Source organism: Syngnathus leptorhynchus, chromosome 18, assembly GCF_054491065.1.
Source record: "Syngnathus leptorhynchus isolate UIUO chromosome 18, UIUO_Slep, whole genome shotgun sequence".
NCBI classification, from domain to species: Eukaryota; Metazoa; Chordata; class Actinopteri; order Syngnathiformes; family Syngnathidae; genus Syngnathus; species Syngnathus leptorhynchus.
Genome location: NC_141212.1, coordinates 3,855,792 through 3,872,823, shown reverse-complemented (window position 1 = coordinate 3,872,823; position 17,032 = coordinate 3,855,792). Strand labels below are relative to the sequence as shown.

General features: G+C 44.0%; 2 protein-coding genes across 11 annotated transcripts in view; both read left to right on the top strand.

Moving 5' to 3' along the window:
* The first annotated feature begins 2,759 nt into the window (after positions 1 to 2,759).
* On the top strand, positions 2,760 to 11,970 carry trib2 (tribbles pseudokinase 2). Of its 6 annotated transcripts, none has more exons than XM_085937225.1 (5): positions 2,760 to 2,852; positions 6,727 to 6,796; positions 6,867 to 8,388; positions 9,342 to 9,634; positions 10,186 to 11,970. In XM_085937225.1, exons 3-5 carry the CDS (start codon positions 8,119 to 8,121, stop codon positions 10,643 to 10,645), a joined length of 1,023 nt encoding a protein of 340 aa, XP_085793351.1. In that variant the 5' UTR covers positions 2,760 to 2,852; positions 6,727 to 6,796; positions 6,867 to 8,118; the 3' UTR covers positions 10,646 to 11,970. The 6 variants fall into 6 exon arrangements, with proteins under 6 accessions (XP_085793351.1, XP_085793347.1, XP_085793349.1 ...); XM_085937223.1 differs by adding an exon at positions 6,109 to 6,229 and having other exon boundaries at positions 2,766 to 2,852; positions 6,727 to 8,388; XM_085937226.1 differs by lacking the exon at positions 2,760 to 2,852 and adding an exon at positions 4,249 to 6,229.
* Positions 11,971 to 12,917: 947 nt separating this feature from the next.
* The window catches only part of klhl29 (kelch-like family member 29), an 86,162-nt gene continuing 82,047 nt past the window's right edge, over positions 12,918 to 17,032 (top strand). For 2 of the 5 annotated variants that reach the window (XM_085936870.1, XM_085936868.1), the window contains exons 1-2: positions 12,940 to 13,229; positions 15,403 to 15,658. The gene's annotated coding sequence lies outside the window, so the exon portion shown is untranslated. Of the gene's footprint in view, positions 13,230 to 15,402; positions 15,659 to 17,032 lie in introns of all 5 variants that reach the window. The other 3 variants (XM_085936867.1, XM_085936869.1, XM_085936865.1) reach the window with 3 other exon arrangements.

The window sequence follows — 17,032 nt, the reverse complement described above, 5'->3', positions numbered from 1 at the left end:
GCGCCAAGATTGCACGCAAAGCACGTGTCGGGATGTTTTGTTTATCCCGGTGGGGGGGTAGACATTATACGCATGCGGCACCGCGGGAATCGTACACCCCATTAATCCGATGGGGTTCCCCGCTTTGTAAAAACACGCTCAGGCCTAAATTGATTGAGATTGAACGCGACATGATCATTAATATGCAACAACATGAAATGCTCTCGAAAGACCAAACTAATCAAGTTATTTAGATTCAAAGAAACAGCAACATGATTCGATACGTACCTCGATACATAGCACCCGATAATTTTTTTTTAAAGCCGATGCATTTGATTATGTAATGATTTTGTTGGGTGAAGTTTTCTTGATTTAAATCGATTTTCATTTCACCCCCTGATAGACACATCAACACAACATTGACGTGTGCATCCAAACGTAACTTGTCAGCAGGTTGCACACGCAGCTTCCAAGAGATGAGTGCATCATCTCCGCTTTGCAAACAAGCCCCAAAAACTGTGTGCCCAATGGAGTGATGAAACTCGAACCTGAAGCCGGCGGCCTCTGTCGAAAGAAACGAGTCGGGCATTCTGATTGGTTACATAAGCGCGCAAAGGGAACACACACACACAGTCGCGCAGACCCCAGAGGCCCGTGTTTGCCTTTCCTGTAATCGGAGCATCCGTTCTCTGAAGGGTGATGTAACCCGACGCCAGGCGAGCCAGCCGTTCAGACATGCCGAAATATAGGCTACCCGTGTGCAAATGTATGTGCGCTTGCTTTTATCGCCTTACATCACCTGTGACACGATTTACGAGCAATTGCGAAAGTCGTCGGGCAGAGATAAGTCGGCCCCGCCGGGTCGCGCTTCAGCTGTTTTTCTTGCGGCATGCCGCCTGGCCTAAGTTTTTACAAAGTGAAATATTGGGAACTCATAGCCATACTTGAGTGATTTGCTCACCTCGTATTTTAGGATTTATTTAGTTTTTTGAAAATATGTCTTTTTTTTTCCTCATCCAAATAGGTCAAGGGCGTAACTCTTAATAGTGCCATTTTCTGGCTTCACGGGTTTCCTCTCCGCGTGACCCATTTGCCAGCAGACCGCCGTTTCCCTCCCGCTCTCGCTCTCCTTCACTCGCCCTGCCGCCGTTGCCATGCCGACGTCGCCGATGGCAAGACGAAAAGATGAAAACTCGCCGGCTTTTCCATCAACGCCGGCGTGGCTCTCTCCCAGCCTCGTTTATGGGTTAAAAATGACATTTTTTTTCACCATTAAGCCTCAGAAGAAACTCACTTTGATTGTGGCTGAGAACGTGTAGCACGAAATGGCTCATTGGAAATGTGTAATTTGTGTGTACTTTATTTTAGAACAGAAAAGGCTAATAGCTAGGGACTAAAACTTTTGGAAAGAATTGAATATTCCCTAAGCCACACCCTCTAAAAACCCAAACCATCTCATCACAATGAGGCTCAAAACTGCAGCATACTATTTTGGATTTTTTCATTTCACATTATTTTGCGGTAATTATTTGAAATGTTAACATGAGAGATTATCGCTAATTTCATCTAATAAAGCTAGCTACAGTCCGCTTGACATTTTGGTCTTTAAGTCAACTCATTTGAGGTCGCTTCCATTCATGTCACGGGATAAAAAAAATAAATAAATAAAAAAGCCACAATGTTAATATTCATTATGCCCTGTAGTGGATAAATATGTTCTGTTTGTAGGATTAGGACAGTTTACTTTGGAAAGGTTTTGGACTTCCTATGTAGGTAGAGCAGCTGTCGACCGAAGAGATTACAAAACAGGATGGCTGCTTAGTTTCAGCATTACGTGGCCGTCCCTCTCTCTCTCTCTTTCTCTCTCTCTCCCGGACGCCTGTCGCATTTGTGTAATTTACGATGCCTTCCGCCACTCCCGACGCTCTTAAAGCCGAGAGACCGCAGTGAGATAGCGCTGTCGGTAATGTTTGTTACAGGAAGAGGAAGCGCCTCTCTTAGAACATTATGGACTGCTTTTTTAGAAGGATCTGGGATGAGGCTCTTATGGAGCAAATATTTTGGACCATTCCAAAAGCGCAAAGTGAATTCTCGGGAGGATTTTTGGTCTCCTCGGGCCTTTTTTTTGTTAATGCAATTCAGCAGGGTGACAATAATGTGGCCTGTATGCAAAATACAGTGCGAGGGGGGATTTTAATAGGAGCTCGGCCATGATGTTTCACCTCGGCACAAACTTTTTAAGACTGTCTCTTGCTGGCTATTGGTCGTCTTTTTACCGCAGTGCAGCAAATCGCCCTAAGCAACCGGAGGAATCAAAGCTTTTTTTTTTTTAAGGGGGGGTTTTTAAATACTAAAGTCTTCACGCTTTATTTCACAGAAGCGTCCTGATTTAAACGCGATTAATCGGCGGGTTCGCACAGAGCGGCTTGTTTTTAGGCCGCGATGACAACAACCTCATTAGACCGACTGACTGCGTGCACATTTTTTTTTTAGACGCTAATTAGACGCCGATATGCAAAGCAGATCAAAAGCGTTCTTTAATAAGTTTCCCATTCACACAACAAATTAATAACTCCTTCCACGCGTCGCCTCCATTCGCATTTCATTAGCCAACTTCAAAGTTGACCCTGAAAGTACACTTTTTGAAATATCCTATTGGATTATTTACCACAAAAAAAGTTATGTTATTGCAAGTTACTGAATGTATTCCATTTTATTCCAAAAACTCAATAATAAAGCTTGATGGTAAACATGGCTTCCATTTTTTTTTTTTTTTTTTGCAGATCCTCACCACTGTTGCCGAAGGTTGCACGCACAAACCCCTGGGCGTCACGAGATGTCCTTGATGTCAGTTCCGTCATTCGTCCTCCAAGGTGAGCTGGCTCCCTCCCGCTACTCCGCCACACGCCTGTTTCTCGCTCGCCGCCCCGTGTTGCGTCATGTTCCGATCGGAGCCACAACAAGAGACGCAACGCGCAGAGGCGGCGGGACGCCGGGCCTGAGGTAAATGCTGCCAAACTTTGCATCAGAACTTTTTTTTTTTTTTTTTCTAGTGGGGTGTGTCCAATAATGCTGAAAGGCAAAGTAGATGCGTCGGTATTGATCATCAAATGATCTTGGCGCACCCTGTCCTCCAGGGTTGGGAAGTACCCAAGTACAAATACTAAGATTATATTTTATATATCTGTACTTAACTTAAATGTTTTTGTTTGATTTGATTCGCTCGTTAAAATAGGCTTGTTACTTTTCTCAATCGCAATTAAGTGGCTTTCAGAATTCCTTCCATCAGTTCTTTCCGTCCCTAACTTTAAGTGTGCAAAGCTGTCATTTTCCTAACGACTGTAAAATTTGCACCCATATTTTTAAACTTTACTAGAAGGGTGCAGCTCTTACGCAGAGCTGACAAAAATGACATTTCTTTGCTTTCGATGACAAAAAAAAAAAGCAATGGAGCAGTAAAACAGTTTTACTATAATTTATTATGTGTATAATTTCTAATATTTAAAGATATTTTATAAATACTGTCATGAAATAACTAAACCAAAACAATTGTAATAATTATGAAAACCAGAAACAAAAAATGAGATTCAAAACATCTGGCTTCATGAAGATAAAGAAAGAACCTGCAGGCGACGGTTAGCGATCACGAGAAGATCACATGAAGCGTTTGTGTCACATGCTAAGCCGTCACATGGGGCGGGAGCGGACACGGCAGCCGGTCCAAACTGGTTCTTGGCAGGGGGGGGGGGTTCTTGCAGGTATCACGCCGGCGAAGATCTTTGTCGTCATGCACCAGCGGTTAGAAAGAAATGACATGTTGACTGGAATTGATAAGAACTTAAGTCAACATTGAAAATGGTTTTGTGTTCTTACTGCATCCGCCTAGGCTGACACTGACAGCAGTGTAATTGGCAAGAGCGACTCCCCCCCCCAAGACCCCCCCACCCAAAAAAAAAAAAGACTACCATCCGAGCCAATCAGTGATGCTGCTAAAATTTGTCCCCAAAGCCAGGTCGGCCTAAGGGACTTAAAAAAACAGTAATACATACTGACTATTTGAACAGAATCATTCGTACTGTAATTGCCTTTCATCGCTTTTTCTCTATGTGTGTGTGTGTGTGTGTGTGTGTGTGTGTGTGTGTGTGTGTGTGTGTGTGTGTGTGCCCTCTAATGTAGCATAAACAACAGCTTGCGCAACACCAGGTCAACTGGAAGCAAGATGGGGTGGCTCTTGCCCCACTCTGGCTCCATGATCCCCCCCACCCTCCCTTCCCTGCATGCCTGCCTGAAGCGCTTCACCCAGTACACACCTGCACACACACAGTTGCACACACACACACACACACACACACACACACACACACACACACACACACGCACATAAAAAAGCGCAGAGCGCAGGCCACAATGGAAAGTGTGAGTCACCCTGTGCTCTCCTTTGGTACTGTGATCTGAAATCATTGCAGCGTTGAGTCATTACAGGCCTTCCTTTGTGTGTGTGTGTGTGTTGTGTTGTGTATTTTCTGACACGTGGCTTGGCTTATTTGCAATGATAATGCTTGAGGGTGGCCATATACGCCGCGTGTTGGTTATCTGCAAAAGTACGTGTTGATTTGGAAGGATCCTTCAGTCCGAGGACGGTTTACAAGGTTGTTCAATGTTATTCCCCGGACAGATTTCATTCAAATGTCCAATTGCGACCAAGATAGCTTTCAGGGTCGAAGGGGAAGCACCAGAGGGCGGACTGACCCGAGTGATAAGCGGTGAAAATCAAGCAGATAAGATTCGAGCTGTGAATCTGTCCCAGACGGGCGTCGAGGCAACACAATTACCACAGGATTTAAAGATAGCAATGGCCGCCACCGCCGCTTCTTGGATGATTTTGAGGAATGTGCTTTTTTTTTTTTTTTTTTTTTTTTTTTTTTGACAAACTAGTCCAGCAGTGGTTCCTACCCGAGCTCCGCTCGTTGGCAGTAATTCACTTAAATCACCACAACGGGGACGTCCAACAACAATTTGTTTCCCGTCGACGAGTTGGACTAACCCAAGCCCATCCTCCTCCTCTAAGTATTCGAAGTGGAGGGCGTACAAGACAGGAAGGTGGGAGGTTTGAAAGTGAAAGTGGCCCAAATGGAAATCGGATACAAGGCGCAGCCAGCAGTCTGAAAGCTTCTGACCTTTGAGAATAAGGCGGATGTGGAAATTGTTGCTTAGCAGGTTTTTCGGAGCCCACACGTGCACATAGCGTACACGCTCACACTTAGTACGCTTGCCGGCTTTAGGTGACAGTCCAAACACTGAAAACATGAGAGACTGCACTGGCGGATGACTCATCCGTCCATTGATGAGTTTAACAGCCATCCGCTCCGATTCGCTCCGGGGTTCTGCCTGGGCTCGGCTCCCTTGTGACTCAACCCCCCCCCGACCGGCACATCTCCTTCCCTTCAGCCCGAGCAGCTTAAATTAGAGCTCTGGCGGCGAGCCATGCGAGAGTGCAGCAAACACACAGACAGACATTCACACCTCTGGATGTCTGAGTCAGAAACGACCAGCCCCGCCGCAAGACTCGCTCTTCACTTTGGTCTGCCATGATGCGTCTCTGCCAAAGGGTGTTTTGTCATGTTGGGAAGAATACGCACGCTTCAGCAAATTACGGCTCAACGGCACGGGCTTCCTCGAGAATGGGTGCCAGCTCGCCACGGCCAAATATGTTGCAAAGGCATCATTAGCGTCAGCGCTAATACGGCAAATGTTGACAGTAATCACAGTTTTTTTGTTTTTTTTCTTTCTTCCTGTCAGGCTTCAAGCTATTTGGCTCGAGTGGTCTTTAGAAACGACAGTTAAATTATTATCTTAAACAGCTTTGGAATCGTCCTCCCTTTGTGCTTCTATCATGCAACCATTATTTTTTTTTTTTTCCCTATTAGACGACCGCCGCTCTTATCTGCCTTTGTCCTCAATCCGACGTGGCCTAGATTCTCGTGTGATCAACTTTTAAAGCCGTCTCTCTGGATTTGTTCTTAAAAGTAAAAAGTCATCACGGTGGTGCGTTTTTTGAGGGCCTTTCGGATAATATTTACGTGTATACATGTCAACAAACCGATGCCGTCTTTTTGTTTCACTCCCAAGATTTGGCTAATCTATTTCCGAAGTGCAAGCAAACACCTGGTGATGCGTGGGCACGCTCGAAAATGAATCACGTTGACTGACTGACGCCGTCGTTATTTTCCTTTGCAAGCACGCGTGACAGGTAACTCTTGATAAGAGCTATGCGTGTGTGTTTATGGTGTAGTGCTGTATAATATTTCCTGGAGGATGGCGAAGGGTTGCCATGGCAGCAGCGTGAATGAATGTGTGTGCAAGAGCTTTTTTTTTTATGAGAGGCCAACTGAGGACAGGGCGTTTGTCATTTTGCCGTCGTTTATCTTGCGAGCTGCTGACATTTATTTTTTTCTTAAAACTTGACCTTCCCGCATTGTGCGGAGACATAATAGCGACATAATCATACCCTCGGATTTCATGTTTCAAGAGCGACTGAGAGGCTCCTGCTGCGAGGAAGGACGTGTCTGCGTCAGAGCATAGTGCAAATGGCGGCATTAGGCCTACATGTACCATTTAGGGAGACATTACCTGGAGGAGATGAGAGAAGACTGTGAGAAAACAAGAAGCAAAATAAAAAAAGATGAAAAGCATTGAGTTTCTAGGAATGCTGAGTGTCTCATGCCGCATTCTAATGTTTGATTGCAGAGCCATGATGACATTCTAAACGGACATTGTGCTCTGCCCCCCCGGAGGCCCCGACAGTGGCCCTTTTCAGGTGAGTAACGCTGCTGTGACAATGCGAGGAAGCGAAGCCATGCTCCGTCGGTTGACCTCTGGCATTCTAGGACACATGGATGGATGGATTCAGAGCCAAAAGAAATGGTGCTCAAATCCTGCTTGTACTGTATTCCTCTTTTCCTGAGAGAGGGAAACACCATTCCCAACCCCCCACTCGCACCGCTCCAAGAGGAAACACATTTTGGAATGCTGCACATACAGTAGCGTCTCCCCCTTTTCCTCCTCCATCCTCTTCCCCCCAATCTAATTTGCCAGCACGCGATGCATTCAAATTCCACGTCCTAGATTTGCATATCCAGGAGGACGGCGTGAGCCAATAGGAACCCGGAGTGGCAGTGACGTCACGGAGGCGGGGTAGGAGCCTTCTCGCTTGCAGACGCATTACGTGACGTTCGAGGCAGTGTGCAGACCGTGCACTGTGCAGCTCCATTCTGCACTGAAGGAACCAGGCAGGATTTCCCCCCCCCGCGACCCCTCGATCTTCCCCTCCGAGTCACGGAAGAGGCACCTCGGCGTCACGGGAAAGGATGCACTACTGAATTAAGGGATAGGCCCGGGAAAGTCAGCCGGCTCCGTGCCTCTCTTCTGTCCTTCTTCCCACACGACAAGGGACACCATCCTTCCACCTGGAAGCTAAAGAGAGCGAGGACTGCTTCTCCTCACAAAATAGCCACCACCACCACCACGTCGCTTTCTCTCGTGTGCACGGGGGTCTCTCCGTGACGAACGTGGATTCTATGGAACAAGGGCCGACCTGGTTCTAGTTAGCACGGAGGCTAACGAGTTAGCTACACCTGCTAACCACTATTTGTCGATATCAACTGGGAACAAGTTTACTTTGCTTTTTTTTTTTTTTTTACTGCTCAAACGAGCATTCATTCTGATTTATTGTTTCTATTTTACGAAACGTGCCATTCATTTTTTTACGATATTTGTACACCGGTAAAATAAGCTAACACACGGGCAGCTGCTTTATAGTTCGCGTTCAATGCATTAAAACTGACTTTTTTTGACAGCTTGATGCATTTTTGAACGATTTAACACAATATAATAATAATAATAATAATAATCAAGTGGGTTGGAAGACGCTCTCAGCGGATTTGCAACTCTTATTTAGGACGATTTTGCGTTGAATGGGAAAACAAAAGACGAGTGGAGCCAGCTATATTTTGCCTGTTGTCCTGCAAGTTGCTTTAAATTTAATTTATTAGCCCCGCTGACTAGCTGCATCTTGACCGAGGAGGATCCTAAAGCGGACTAAAGAAGATCCCGGTGGAGTTATTACACCAACATTCCCCCATGAACATACAAAGGTCACGTCCTATTAACATTTCACGTCATGGCAGATCGCGGCACAAATCGCACGACTTCGACGATTTATCTTCCCTGAGGAGTGCCGAGTTGCACCAGAGCTTTAGCCCCAACCTCGGCTCTCCCAGCCCGCCTGAGACCCCGGACGCGTCGCACTGTATCTCCCGCATCGGGGACTACCTGCTGCTGGAGCCCCTGGAGGGGGACCACGTCTTCAGGGCCGCTCACCTGCACAGCGGCGAAGAGCTCGTTTGCAAGGTGAGCACGCACATACGCACGCACGCTTACCCAAGTGCATGTATATTCATATTTCATATTCATTGACGCACAAAGGCGCGAGCCTTGCCTGCAGCCAGCTCTGCACTTCTTGGCTCGCATTGCAAATAGCCTAATGGAAAAAGTGAATGGGGCAGCATGACGTAACGTTCGGAATGGGACAGGAAGCACATGCACGCGCGCACATTGGATACCCGTCGAAGGAGTTGCATTTAAAAGGTGCCCATTTCTGATGCAATCGCTTCACTTACTGGATCGTGGAAAATGCTTTGAAATGGTGCATTGCATCATACCAGGTGTCTGTTGCTAATATTTTGACAGGCACGTTTCAACGAAAACATTCCAACATTGACATAGACTTCCCCACCTCATTGTTGTTGTCATTCAAAAAAGAACATTCATCTATTAATAACGACGCGTGGAAGAAAATTTGATCATATATCCAACAAGCGGTATTTATTGTTCTTCTGTAGTGATTTGTAGTCTCTAGTGCCCTCATGTGGCCAGAAAGAGCATTATCTTTGTCAAGACAGTTGATTTTGGTTGACCTTTTTGAAGTTTGTGTCTATCTTTGATCTATTTTTTGGCTTGTGTCTAGTATAAATGCCATTTAGGGCCACAGTTCATGGCTTTGAGTTACGTAAGCTCTCCTAGCGGTGGAAGCACTCTTACCTGAGGAAGAGGAGGGTGGGGGGGGGGGAGTGCTTTGCCATGGCAACTAAACCCGGGGCTGAGCAGCATTGCCAATATGATACCATTTTTATCCATCATCAATATTCTGAGTCTCATTTTAGGTGACAAGCCCAGCGACAAATGTGTTAATAATGATGCAAGGCAGCATTGATTACACAAAAATAAGCTATAAAAAAAAAAAATTGTTTTTTTTTTATGACTAAAATGGTTTTCGGCCATTTTGTTTCCCCCGCCCACCTCAGGTGTTTGACGTGGGCCGCTACCAGGACTCTCTGGCGGCCTACTTTGCCCTGGGCCACCACCAGCACATCAACCAGGTCCTGGAGGTCCTGCTGGGCGAAACGCGGGCCTACGCATTCTTCGAGCGCAGCCATGGCGACATGCACTCGTTTGTGCGCACCTGCAAGAAGCTGCGCGAGGACGAGGCCGCCCGCCTCTTCCACCAGATCGTCTCGGCCGTGGCGCACTGCCACGACGGAGGCCTGGTGCTCCGAGACCTCAAGCTGAGGAAGTTTGTTTTCAAGAACGAGGACAGGTAAGAGAAAATCATCCCTTTTCTTTTTTCTGCACACAATGTTTGAGCCAGACCGCACGCATCCTCATCTGGCTTAAAAGCTCTTGTTACTTAACAGCACTCTCGAGTATCCTAGCGATCCTTCCGGTGAGCTTTACAGAGCAAACACAAGCTGTTCAGGTTTTTTTTTTTTTTTTTTAAGGTTGAGAAGTTGGGGAGTCGACAATCGGCTTCCTTTTATCCGGGCCCACTTTGAACAAAATCAAATCCGCTCATTGCACCGCCACGTTTGTCTTCTTATCCAAGCGAGAGCAAATGTCAGAGTTAATCCCGAGGAATTACTCGCCTCGCTTGGTCCCGTCTTCAAAAGAACTTCCCGTCAAGTCTGATTACCCCGCTTGTACTTTCTTAATTATGAGCCTCTTTTACACAGGTCACGTTAGCGGTAAAAATTTTAACGTTTGTGACTGTGTTGAATATCAATGTCGATTTGATGCATACTAAAAATAAAATAGCAGGATGATTATTTTTCTGAGCATTGTCCTCACTTGTCCTTGTTGTGCATTGTAAAGAAGCTCTCTGAAGCTGGAGAGCCTGGAGGACACGTACATGCTGGCGGACGGCGACGACTCGCTCTCCGACAAACACGGCTGCCCGGCTTACGTCAGCCCCGAGATCCTCAACGCGGGCGGCAGCTACTCGGGCAAGGCGGCCGACGTTTGGAGCCTGGGCGTCATGCTCTACACCATCCTGGTGGGCCGCTACCCCTTCCACGACGTGGAGCCCGGCTCGCTCTTCAGCAAGATCCGCCGCGGCCACTTCAGCGTGCCCGACACGCTCACGCCCAAGGCCAAGTGCCTGATCCGCGCCATTTTGCGCCGAGAGCCTGCGGAGCGCCTCACCTCGCGCGAGATCCTTCAACACCCCTGGTTCTCCGCCTCGGCCGCTACCGTCGCTTCCCCCGGCGGGCGAGGGGAGCCGGAGCAGATGGTACCTGATGTGAACATGGAAGAAGAGCAATTGTTCAGCTGAGCACACGCCCAAGCACAAACAGACCACAGCTGTAGTTTAGCCATGTTGTTGCCCTCCCCCTCCCCCTCCCCTCCCCTACAACATTTTCATAGAAACAAAGAAAAACTCTAAACCTGGCATGATGAACATCGGGAGCTGACCCACAAATAATAATGTAGCCACATGTGCTTATAAAGAAACTTTTTTTTTTTTTAATATTATATTTGGTTTGATGTGGTGTTTGTAACAAGTAGACATCTTTTTTGACACTACGGCAAGCATGAAGGGACATACCAATGACTGGATTCCTCACCATTATTTGGATTTAAAAAAAAAAAAAAAAAGATTTTCATTGTTTCTCCTCAGCTTTTTCTTCTGGAATGTTTTTCTACATTATGCTATTGTGTCCACTTGATGCGTGTCCCACCATTTTCAATTTGGAACTTTTGGGTTGTAAAATTCTAGGAATTTTCAAAGTTGCTAGCTTTCCTTGGGAATTCATGGGAATGATCTTTGAGAATCAATTGTGAGTATCCCATGAATTCTCACCAATCTAACTTTGAACATTTCTTCAAGTTTGCAACTTAAGAAACAGCTAGCTGTTACGAAAAATTCTGCCGCCATTTTGCGGCGTTGTGCACTTAACTTGTGGCCACCATTAAAATTTTCTATTTAAAGTCTTTAGAAAGATGAGAGTGCAGCGTTTATTTAAATCAAACAGCTCTATATATATATATACATATATATATACACAAATAAATATAAAAAGAAGTATAAATCTATATATTTAAAAAAGTACTACATTGCAGGGTTTTGTTTTTCTTTTGACACAGGACACTCTGTCTAACGTTTGGAAGCCATCTTGCGTGCCAGTATTTTCCCCCGCCACCCTCCTCCTTCACTCGGTGACAGTATTCTCGATGTTACTTGAATTTGTAATTTTTTTTTTTTTTTTTTTTTTTTAAATTAATTCTTGGCATGCACCCCATAAATGTTATGAGCTTGCTTAGGAGCAAGGGGGTGTTCCAGTCTGGTTTGGTTGTGCTGTATTGGCTTAAGAAAAATTCAACAAAAATTTGACTCCCCTCAAGTAAAGAAGATGATTGATTTGTTTTATGTAGATGGAGCTTCCTTTTTGAGTTAAGATGGTGCTGATTTGGTGCTAATATTTAGTCCTGAAGAAAGGGGTGGCAGAGAAATGGGTTTTGAGTTTTTTTTTGTGGTGCATGGTGGGATATCTGCCTAGGATGTTCTGATTGTATCGTTTAAAAAAGAAAAAGAAGAAAAAAAGATTCTGGTGTTTTGTCCAAATTTATTATTCCGTAAATAAAATTGTGAACAGCGAATGGGTGTCATGTTATTTTTTCTTCTTAAGCAGGTATTCATATAAACATAAAATTGGAATGCATGGTAATATATTTTCATAAAACTGAAGTACGTGTGTGTATACATATACAAACATTATGCATGTATATGTATATGTGTGTATGTATACATGTGCATATTTATTCATGTAAATATTAAGCTCATAGAAATTGACTAATAGTATATAAATTTATATATTTTTGTTTTAAGTCAATTTTTTTTAATTTTGAAATTACAACAAACGAAATTACTTAATAATAGTCAAAAAAAGTGACTGTAGGTTCCGTGCAAGTTTTTTCTATTCAACAGGCACAAATAATACAATACTTTAACGCCATCGTGTGGACAAAAAGTGAACTGGTGTTAAATTTTACCTTAGAAATTCATAAATAATAACTACACTTAAAAACGAAATTAAATAAATTATTGTATTAAAAATAATTCAGTTTAAAATTTTTGTGACTTTAAATATTTATTTGTTCAGTTTTGACATACAAACAAATTTTATGTAGTCAAAAGTCAAATGATAAAATCATGTACGCACACATCCTAAATAAACCAGAGCTGCAACTTTAGATATATGGATGACCTCAAACAAGGCAAGGAACGTTCAGCTCATCTGAGCAAACATAAACGCACGGGAACTCTTGGTCTGAAAAAAATGCAACAGATGGCCACTGTCGTAGCTCTATAATGGACCTCAGCCAAGCATTAAGCTGAGTAAGCACTTATTCTGCACGCAGCATATTGCCTAATTGGGGATCTAGAAAGAATATTATGTAATGTATTCAGTATGATATTATGTAAATCAGGGATGGAAAACTGTCGGCCCTCGCCCACACTCACACGCTCGATTAATTTCAGAAAATAAAAGCGTACTTGAGTTGACCAATTGAAAGATGTAATACCTGTCTTAACCACAGGACGGCAGGCGTCACCGACCAGCGCCTCTAAACACAACGAAGAAGAAGGCGCCATTGCCGCCATTACCGCCACGACGTCGATCGCAAACGTGCACAAACGGCAGTAAGAAGTAATTCTTTATTTTTTCTTCGTTTTCTTTATCTTTTTTCTTTTACTACAGCGTTAACAGTTTGTTTAAAAGTATTTTGTGAATTTGTTTCCTCCAAAAAGATGTTTATAGTCACGCTTTATCGTGTTTCAAACGCGTATCGTGGTTTAAGAGGTAGCCATTGCTATGGCCTATGAATCGTTAGCGTAAGTGGCTGCCACCTGCCAGGTAAGTGTGTCCGCCTATTGAATTCGGACTTGAATATCATTTAGGAAATTATATTGTCGTATAATATTAACATTTTTGAGTACGTTAAGTTTTGTGAAGTGGTATCGTTGATGGGGTGGCAGACGGGAGGTCATATTTTCCGTGTGTATTTGAAATGTTAAACGTGGACACGCTAATGTACATTATCTTAAAAAAAACATATGTACATATTTTGTATTTAATTTGAATTTTTTTGTTATATATTTGGTTGAAAATAGTGCGGTCCTTGACCAAATCAATAAAACCAATATCGATATTTAAAAAGCAGCTTTTTAACCAAGCTGCTTTTCAAAGTCTGCTCGAAACTGATCACACTTTTCTTATCAGAGAGCTTTATTGTACAGCAGATTTTGTGCTGCTCCACGAGCACCTTTTTTTATGCTGCTCATTTGTCAAGGACTTAACGTGGCCATAAAGTGTTTCATTGGCGTTGTCCTGCTACCGGCCGCTCTTGTGTGGACATCAACTTTTATGTTCTACAGTATATGTTTATGTGACCGCAGGCGACATGTGACATTGTTCTATGGGATTACCGCACGCCTAATTGCGTAATGCAAACTCCCCAAGGCCTCATACATACGTATGCGTGTCATCTCATCATGTCGCGTTAGGTTATGTTGAATTATGTTATCTTATGTAATGGGCATTCTCTAACATGCCCATAGGTCACAATTTGTTAGAAAAACAGTTAAAAAAAAATATTATTGTGTAACTCCTAAAAAATGTGACAGCGCCCCAAAAGAAAATAATAATAATAAAAAGAAAAATCACCCAAAAAATTCTGCACAATTATAAAGGATTCTATAATTTTTTGGGATAGGCGAAACTAAACTAAATAAACTTGAATCTCAGTGCAAAATCCCTAAAATGTGACAATTTTGCAAGGGCATCCACCTTAAATCAAAGTCTGTGTGAATCAAAAGTTGAGCATTGACTACTTTGATAGCGGCATGAATGTGATTACGATTTAAAACAGGCCAAGACCGAGCACTCAGACTCTCTTCAAAACGTGGACGCGTCTCAACTGTGACATTTCATTATTTCACTGTAAGTCCAAAGCCGTGTTGTTATGCAGGAATAGTCTTACTTTCCTCAGAAGAAGAATCTAAGCATTATGGCAAGCAATTAACCTTCAAAAAAAGAAGAAAGAAAAGCTCAGTGGCGGTGGGTTCAGAGTGAATCAATGCCGTTTCATTCCCAGACAGAGATAATGGATCAACACAGACATACTGTCTGACAGCATAAATGTTTTTTTTTTAGTGTAATTCCGCTCCCAAGACCTCCCACTTACTTGATCTTACTTAGTACTACATAAGAAGTCATAAGCAGGAAGTACTTTGAGTGAAAGTAGACCTTCGTCAGCTGTCTTGAGGATAAAATTTCATCCAATTTTCGAAGGCCTGCAAAATTTTATGATTGCTGCTTTAGCAATGGAAGAATAAATAAAAAGTTCACCCCTAAAAGTTCCTTCTGCACACTCCTGTGCAATATCAGAGACAATACTCTTTGCTAATTGCTAAAGGGAATAATGGTGTCCTCGGCCAGTCAATTAAGCACACGGCTGCAGAGAATTGAGAGGAAAATAGAACGTTGATAAAAAGGCCGACTATCTGCCGGACTGTAACGTTTTCCTCCAGGATGAGACGTGTGGAGCCTTTTTAGTCAAGTAACCTTTTTGGAGTGTCTCTGCCTTCATTTGCATGCAGTCAAGCGTGATATTTATAGTCTCTCGCAGATAGGACCGAGCCTTTTAACCACTGTCTGTCCCGTCTGGATTCCAGCGCCACCTGAATTCTAAACACCGCCACCCGACCCAATCTGAGGACAAGCAATCATTATTTTGTGTTTTCTCACAAAGTTAATGCTACTGGAAGAGAAGCTGTGTTGCAATCAGTCAGTTGAGATCCACGGGGCCTTTGTCAGAATAAAAAAAAAAAATCTCAATAAAAATTGGTGAAAAAAAAAAGGACTTGGATTTAATACGAAGCCTCGTTGGCTAGCATCACTCCTGCACTTCTACCAAGTGTACTGCGGGAGGCGCTGTTGTGCCAATGTTTGGGCCTACCACGCTTGCACATAAAGGGGAGGGGCATGAACCGGAGTAAAGTGTCTTTTACACGCTGTCTTCCTCCAGTCTTCATCAGCGCACTTGCCACAAGCTGTCGGCCGCCGTCGGTGACCCACAACGCGGACGAACGCGCTCACCTTTTCGCGACCCTCCCTCCGCTGCACCGACTTGGACAACAATGCACCAGCGGCCCGTCTTCTTTGCCGGATAAACAACGGCGTCGCAAGGGACGACGGACCGACAGAAGGACTGAGGAACGGACACAAGCCGCAGCTACTGGTGCTTGTCGGCCGGGGTGAGGAGCAGCGAGCGGCTCCGCGAGGTAAGACACCCTGCGGGCGCCTTTCGGTGCTCGTATGTCGGCATCAATAGATGGAATTAAACGTTGTGCGCAGGCGCTGATGCTAATCAACTTGTATATTATTGTTATCAATATTATGATTTTTTTACATGCATGCATTTGGTACTTATTATGGAAGTTGGAATCACTCCATGTTTTATTGCATTTTGCATAAATCTGCATGAAGTAACGACTAGTCATAATAGTAGCCATAGTATTCGTTTGTGCAGAACAAACGAGTACTATGACTCTCACAAATGAAGACATAACGAACACAATCCAACTCGTCAGAATAGTGATTTATTGTTATTTCCTAAGCACAGTGTTCATTTTGCATTGTTTTAGCAATGGTGATGTAAACAATGACCGACACGTTTTCTTGCACGCCTTGTACCACCTTTAGCCGGCTTTGCATAATGTTAACACCATGGGTTCCCAATGTTAGGAACTCGACCTCTCACCCCTGGAATAAGCACACATAGATAGAATGCATGTTTTGTTTTTGGAGCAACTTCCTGACAGCGTCTATATTTAGTCACCGCTCGACTTGGCCAAGTCAGCGCCAGGCGTCATGTTGATTTCAGTGATGGTATTATCATAATCTGGCTTCCATATTTAGCATGATTTATCAACCCCCACCACCCCCCCTTACTTGCTGCTGATGCTTTTACGAGCTGGGTGAAGCGTCATCACCAAGGCGCGCTGTACGTCACTGTACTGAAGTCTAGTTTTCTTTATTTGCGTATTTAACTACCCGCCTTGTTTTGAACATGAGGTGTAAATTCATTGTTTTTCCTCTCGTGACAAGTTAGGATTTTTCTAATCCATATCGAAATGTATTTTTACTTTTGTACTTTAGTATCGGTGGTACTACTCAGCACGTGAGTAGTTTTGCTCTATGTACAGTACGGCACAGTATGACAGTACTTTCCTCTTTGTCACTGAGAGTAATCTGTCCTCGTCTTATGTGAATTACGCCGGCCGAAGGACTCGCCTTGGCCGGAGGAATTCATTTCGAGGTCCAACCGGAGACATTTATCCTATTAGGTCATGGCCCCCGGTGTCAGTCTGCTCAGCAAATTACAATACCGTTGCCCCAGGGCATTTGTGTCGTCGTTATTACCTCCACCAAGCACAAAGGTACCACGAGGTTGGATTCACGTGAAACTTGGGAAGTAGATGTTTGTGCTGTTGAAGTTGCAATGGAATTGTTCACCTGCCACAAGACAAAATGGTAGCATCCATTGATGCTTGCGGTTTGTGTTGTTTTTGATTCCCGAGACAGATATTTGTCTTCACAACATAATGACAGTTTCTTGACATTTTGCATCCTCGTTATAATCAGAGTGCACTCTG

Excerpts from the sequence above, each read along its gene's own strand:
- trib2 (XM_085937225.1), top strand. The coding sequence starts at position 8,119 with ATGAACATACAAAGGTCACGTCCTATTAACATTTCACGTCATGGCAGA. Across the intron at positions 8,389-9,341 it reads GCGAAGAGCTCGTTTGCAAG|GTGTTTGACGTGGGCCGCTA; the intron begins GTGAGCACGCAC and ends CGCCCACCTCAG. Across the intron at positions 9,635-10,185 it reads GTTTTCAAGAACGAGGACAG|AAGCTCTCTGAAGCTGGAGA; the intron begins GTAAGAGAAAAT and ends TGCATTGTAAAG.